Source organism: Microcaecilia unicolor, chromosome 1 (assembly GCF_901765095.1).
Source record: "Microcaecilia unicolor chromosome 1, aMicUni1.1, whole genome shotgun sequence".
Lineage (NCBI taxonomy): Eukaryota > Metazoa > Chordata > Amphibia > Gymnophiona > Siphonopidae > Microcaecilia > Microcaecilia unicolor.
Window position 1 is genome coordinate 727,635,047 of NC_044031.1, and position 6,497 is coordinate 727,641,543.

Here is a 6,497-nt window from a genome sequence, read left to right on the forward strand (position 1 = left end):
AAGGTGTGAGCAAAATCTAAATAAATGTTAGTGACTATGGGCCAGATGCACTAAACTTAATAAGCCAGCAACATAGTTTTAAAACTGGTTCTAGCCAATTTAGTGCGCAAATAGTAAACTGGGACATGCACAAAAGGGCTCTCTGAGCCATTTTCCTGTCACAGTAGCAGCTAACAAAAATGGAATGCAAATGAGCTAATTACTATTATAATGTGAATGCAATGCGATGCACTACCATTTCCGACTATGTGCACCTTGGAAAACCTAACAGGAGGTCTGCACCTCTCGTTGGGGCTGCTGTGAGCGGGACCCATGCAGAGGAGGACGCCCATCACAAAAATTGGAAGAAAAAAAAATGTCCGCGCTTGTCAGGGACGTCCTTTCAAGTGCCTAACACCTGGACGTCCTTCACTCAAAAAAAAAAAGGACATCCCTGACGGATGTTTTTTTTCTTCAGATTTTGTGATGGGCGTCCTTCTCTTGGACGTGTTTTTCTTACGTGCCCGAAAACTGCCGGAGAGAATCGGGGATCGGACGTGCAAGGACGTCCAAATCAAAACTATTTGGACGTCCCTTTCGATTATACCCCTCCAGGTCTCTCTCAGCCAATCTCAGCACATTTAGCTGACACCAGTGGATTGCAAGACCCATGCTCTACCCACTAGACCACTCCTCAACTCATAGTTACTAACCAGTGGCCTTTGAGGTACATTTTTTAGCTGGATGTTTTTGAAATATTAGTCAAAAAAGGTTGTGGTAAAAATGCATATAAAGAGTTTTAAAGATAAGAGAGATCCTCCACAAAAGTCTTCTCACTTTGTGTAAAATTATAAAATAAGCATAGTCAAAAGTTACATAACTTTAATATCAGCAAATGTATACATACATAGGTCACTGAAAGACTGTCAAATATTTTAATAGTTGTCCTGTTCTAAAAAAAAAAAAATGGTCGCCAGCAGATGTCATTCAGTGTCACTTTCATATTATTGTGATTTCTGATTTATTTGTGTTTCACATGCAATAATGCATAGTAAAGTGGTGCAGACAATAGACTCGCTATCAGCTGAGGGAAGCGGGCGGAAATACTCTCTATATCAAAATCATACAGGAACTCAAACATCTATTTATTGCACATGTCCTCAAGCATTTACATTTCAAATATAATTAATTACTTGTATTTATCACAGACCTTTGTTTATTTTTTCATAATCAAAGGTAACTAAAATTGGTTGTCATTAACTTTCGCCAATCACTTGTACTGAATGTTTTGCAATTAAAGTGCGTTATAACTACAGCTACCTGTTTGCGAAGATTTCAATTATGAGGACAACTGAATGGCCTTAAAGCACCTTAACTTGTGTGATTTATGAACCACTGAAAAGTAGTTTGCGAGAGGAATGATCAATGATTCCGCCCGCTGGGGGTTGTACAATCGAGGCAAAATTTCTGGCACGTCTTCCTTAAAATAATACCCCGCCAGCTAAATCTTCGGCAGAATGATTTATCCGAGGTTGAAAGATACAAACAAGTGTCCCGATTCTTTATTGTTCTGCATTAAACAACAAAGAAAAGAGTTTGCAGCTGAAGGGTGGAGGGGGGGAAGGAGGGCTCAGAAGCAGTAATCCCGCCCCCTACACTCAATCCGGCCAATCACTCACTTCGCAATACTGTCAGTCCCATTGTGCTGTCAACCCCTGGCGGTGACGTCACGGCCCTCTTATCCCCCTCTAGTGCCGTCTGGCTGCAGTGGATCAGACTGGAGGGGAGAAAAACGCTGAGTGAGCCGGGGAGGGGCTCCTTAAAGAAACGCTGCCATCGCTGGCATTCTGGCCATCAAGAACTCCGGGATCCGCACTCCATTCCCGCCCGAGAAACTTGGGACCCGGGTTCCGAAGCATTTCAACTGGGATTGCACTGATTTTAGAACAAGTAACCCTCCCTCCCCCTCCAAAAACAAGAGGAAAAAAAAAAGCAAAAAAAAAAAAAAAAGCAAAGCACAGCACTGATCGTCTACACAGCACGCTCCTTCCCTCCCCTCTCCCTGAGTCCTGGCCATCTGCTTTGGTTTTCCTTTGTGTCTGTTCCTACTACTGAGCCGAGAGGAGCGTGGAGATCTTAATTATGCCTAGTTCGCTTTTTGCCGATATGGAGAGGAATGGAAGCGGCGGCGGAGGCGAAACCTTGGATGACCAAAGAGCCCTTCAAATCGCACTCGATCAGCTTTCACTGCTAGGGCTGGACAATGATGAAAGCTCCATCTACGATAACGAGCCCCGGAAAAAGAGCGTGAACATGACCGAATGCGTCCCCGTGCCCAGCTCGGAGCATGTAGCTGAAATAGTTGGCAGACAAGGTGAGTAGTATGGCTGATTTTTTTTTTTATATATACCTATCTGTATTTTTATTTTTAGGGTGGGGGAAGAAAAACTCCCCTCCCCCTTCCCCATGCTCTTTTATTGATGTAGCCTGAAATAGGCTCGAATGAGTGTCAGAGCAAAGCAACAATGTTATGGTGAGTGCTGGCTTGCAAGACAAAGAAAGTGCAGATACGCTCTCTTCCCAGCTCATTATGCATCAATTTCTGCAGCACTTCCAGCGATTACATCCTTCTTTGAGCAAGCCAATTGATTGCAGCTGCAAAGGACGAAAATGTCAGTCTATGGGTGGAAATGAACGTTTTAAAGCCAGACTCGGTCTGGGATCAGAACAATGGGCTTGAAATAATAAGCGCACCCGCAGTCAGTAAAGCACATATTTTATTCGCTATCCTCTGCAGTTGTAGAAATGCATTTAGCAAGAATGCATGTTTTTTTTTGTTATAATAACCGTGGTGGGGTGGTTTAAATGACTGCATCGGTGACATTGCAATGCAGCCACTGCCTTTATTTTAAGGGCTGGGGCAGTAGTTGCTTAACGTAAGGAAAACCTATTTAACGTCACCCCCCCCCCCGGCTTTTAATTTCTGTGTGTTGCACTAATGGTCCGTGGTAATCGACATTCCCTTTCTGTTTGTTCGCAGGTTGTAAAATCAAAGCTCTGCGGGCAAAGACCAACACCTACATCAAGACCCCGGTTCGCGGGGAGGAGCCAGTCTTTGTTGTGACTGGCAGAAAGGAAGACGTAGCCATGGCCAGGAGGGAAATCATCTCGGCGGCCGAGCACTTCTCCATGATCCGCGCTTCCCGGAACAAGAACAACAGCTTGAACGGCGGCGGGACCGTGCCGGGGCCTCCCAACCTGCCGGGCCAGACCACCATCCAAGTGCGGGTCCCTTACCGCGTGGTCGGGCTGGTGGTGGGACCCAAGGGGGCGACCATCAAGCGCATCCAGCAGCAGACGCACACGTACATCGTGACGCCGAGCCGGGACAAGGAGCCAGTGTTCGAGGTGACGGGCATGCCGGAAAACGTGGACCGGGCCCGCGAGGAGATCGAGGCGCACATCGCCATGCGCACGGGCGGCATCATCGAGTTCACCGACGAGAACGACTTCCACGCAAACGGCACGGACGTGGGCTTCGAGCTGTTGCATGGCCCCGGCAGCCTGTGGAGCAAGCCCACCCCCGGCGGCGGCAGCAGCAACACCCCCACGCGCAAGACCTTCTCCAGCTACCGCAACGACAGCTCCAGCTCGCTGGGCAGCGCCTCCACCGACTCCTACTTCGGCAACAGCAGCGCCCGCCTGGCCGACTACAGCCCCCCCAGCCCTGCGCTGAGCTTCAACAACAACGGCAACAACAACAACAACGTGAACGGCAACGGCTACGTGTACGCCGGCGGCGAGCTCATCTCTCCCGACTGCACCGAGCTGGCCTTCGACTCCCCCAACTTCGATCCAGCCCCGGCTCCTCCGCCCGGCTCCTGCTCCACCCTGATCTGGTCCCAGTACGAGCGTTCCGCCGCCCCCTGCACCACCACCACCACCTGCCACGCAGGCCCTTCTTCCTCAGTCTTTGCAAGCAGTGCTTCCACCGCCGTCAATGCCAACGGGCTACTGGGCAACCACCAGAGGCGCCTGAACCGGGGGGGCTGCCCGGCGCCCCCTCCTCCCCCACGCCTCTCGCCTCCCCTGCACGTGACCGAGCATCCCCTGGCGAGGAGGGTGCGCAGCGATCCCGGCGGGGCATGGCTTACCCGGGCTACCCCACGAATGGCATGGGCTCCCATCTGCCCGGGGTGGCCTCGGATTCCTCCTCCTCGTCGTCCTCGTCCTCTTCCTCCTCCAGCTCTTCCTCCAGCTCGTCTTCCTCTTCATCGGCATGAGGAGGAAAGGCAGCCGGGATTGCTCCATCTGCTTTGAAAGCGAGGTGATCGCGGCCTTGGTCCCGTGTGGGCACAACTTGTTCTGCATGGAGTGTGCCAACCGCATCTGCGAGAAGAACGAACCGCAGTGCCCAGTCTGCCATACTGCAGTTACTCAGGCTATACGTATATTTTCTTAAGGAAACAAAGCAACACAAATTCTTTAACTGCATACAGTGGGTAGCTTTAAAGCTGCAGTATCCGTACATTTTAAAGGGACAACGCTTGCAGGATATTCGCATTAAAGTGTACTGTATCCTGGGGAATATTGTAACATCTAATGCATGCTATAAATAATACGAGCGACTACAATTCTAGTAATAGTAGTTTTACACTGTACTTTATAATAAGAAGCTTCCAAAACTTTTAAAGTAGAAATGCTTATAGTGTGGACTGTTAGTAAACGTGCCCCTCTTTTTGGTAGTTCCTAGAATGTTTCTTGCAAAAATTTCACTTTGGGGGGGGTGGAAAACTTCTGAATGTCTTTTGAAAGGGCAAGAAGTTCCTGTGAAAAACCATGATACTGCAGCTTTTATCAAGTAATGAATCTGTAACATATCTTATATATAAAATACCTTTAAAGGTTTTAAAGAGAAATTGCATTAATACAGATGGAAGTATTTTATCTTTTTTGACTTGAAAAATTATATTTCATATTGCAAAGATGTTTACAAGTATTTTAATTTAAGTTCAGTGAACTTTTTCTAGCTGGGTTAAATTTTTTTATTTTAGTATGGCCTTATGGCAAAGAACACTGTATTATTTTAATATCACACAATTATGATGGGAATAGAAACCATAACATGTGTAATGCTTTGAACAGTATTCTGTTGGGATGGAGATTTTTATAGTTCAGAAAAAAAAAATCTTTTAAATCTGCTTCACCCAGCAAATTTTCTATTCAGTGATTATAAATATTTTATTCTATATTACAAAAATGGAAATGTATAAAACGTTAGAGTTGTCAAACAGAACCGTTGAAGCTTTCTAACATTTGTATAAATAAAATCCAGTGGAAATTACAAAAATTCTGTTGCACCACAAACAATAGTTTTTAGTATTTCTATTTTAATACATTTGGTTTACCACTTGTTTCTGTATATGTAGGTGATGTTATTTGAGCGTAATGTACTTTACTGAGGCAAAGTTTAAAAACAAAATATATTTTATTTTATGATAAAGGGCCTTTAACCTCATGGTCAAATACTAATATTATATTTGCTGAGACAAGATTTGAAATTGTATCAAGAGTTTTATTTTTCTGACATTTAAAGTTCTACATAATAAAGGTAAAACTTAAGTAATGGTGCTACGTCATGTTTTTAAGTATTTCTATATAAATCAAATAAACTATTACGGAAATAAAAAAAAAACGTGTATGTGGCTTTTTGATTAGGTGGGGCCTTGGAATCTCTCGCATTTGACCTTCTCTCTTGTATTGTCACTGGGTTCCATTCACAGGTTTCTTGTACTGTGTAGAAATAGACTGTGGGGTAGAATTCAGACCTTTTCTGGTCTCCTGTCAGATGTGTATTCAAACTTGGTAAAATCTGACAGACTGAGACTTTCCCAGTACATAAAAATGTTAGCCATTTATAAGAGCTTGACTGTACCTCTTTCTCAATTAGAATGCTTTCCTTGCCCACCTTGTTAGATCAGTCTTTCAAATTAATAACCAGAGTCTGTGCAGGTTAGTCTTTTGACAGAGAAACTTAGAGAGGCTTGTGGCCTTGTTAAGGAGAAAAATACCTTTCATTTGCAGTCCTTAGATTTTGTTGCTTTCAAGGGCACACCACTGTCTTTCAAATTCTGTTCTGAAAGGTAACTTCTTTCTTAAATACAGGTTATTTATGATGAAAATCCTTAAAGCTGTGCTTACATGTTCTTGCTTTGGCACCTATGAGAAGCATCTTTGGGCCTTTGCATGTAATAAATACTGTCAAAGGCATAAGCATGCATCTCGCTGAAGGAGCAGGCCTGTTAGACATTCTTATCTGTCTTTTAAATGATCCTTTATTGTTAATTAGGATCTCTGGGATGCTTCCCCTAACAATATACATTTTTAAAGTATCTACTAGAAAATATTATTTTGTTAGTTAAGGCACGGTATGAACGTTGACCCTCTATCTAGTAAGAGTGCTTTTGTCCTGAAGGGCTTAACAATATTTAATGCAGGAGTGTTTGCAATGTAACTTT

At 44.6% G+C, this 6,497-nt stretch overlaps 1 protein-coding gene across 1 annotated transcript; it reads left to right on the plus strand.

Annotated features, from left to right (window-relative positions):
• Positions 1-2,008: 2,008 nt before the first annotated feature.
• Positions 2,009-5,646, plus strand: MEX3B (mex-3 RNA binding family member B). Its single transcript, XM_030189630.1, is given in 4 exon segments — positions 2,009-2,353; positions 3,020-4,117; positions 4,120-4,247; positions 4,250-5,646. Coding segments are annotated over 4 exon segments (1,650 nt in total). The 5' UTR covers positions 2,009-2,121; the 3' UTR covers positions 4,442-5,646.
• The last annotated feature ends 851 nt before the right edge of the window (positions 5,647-6,497 follow it).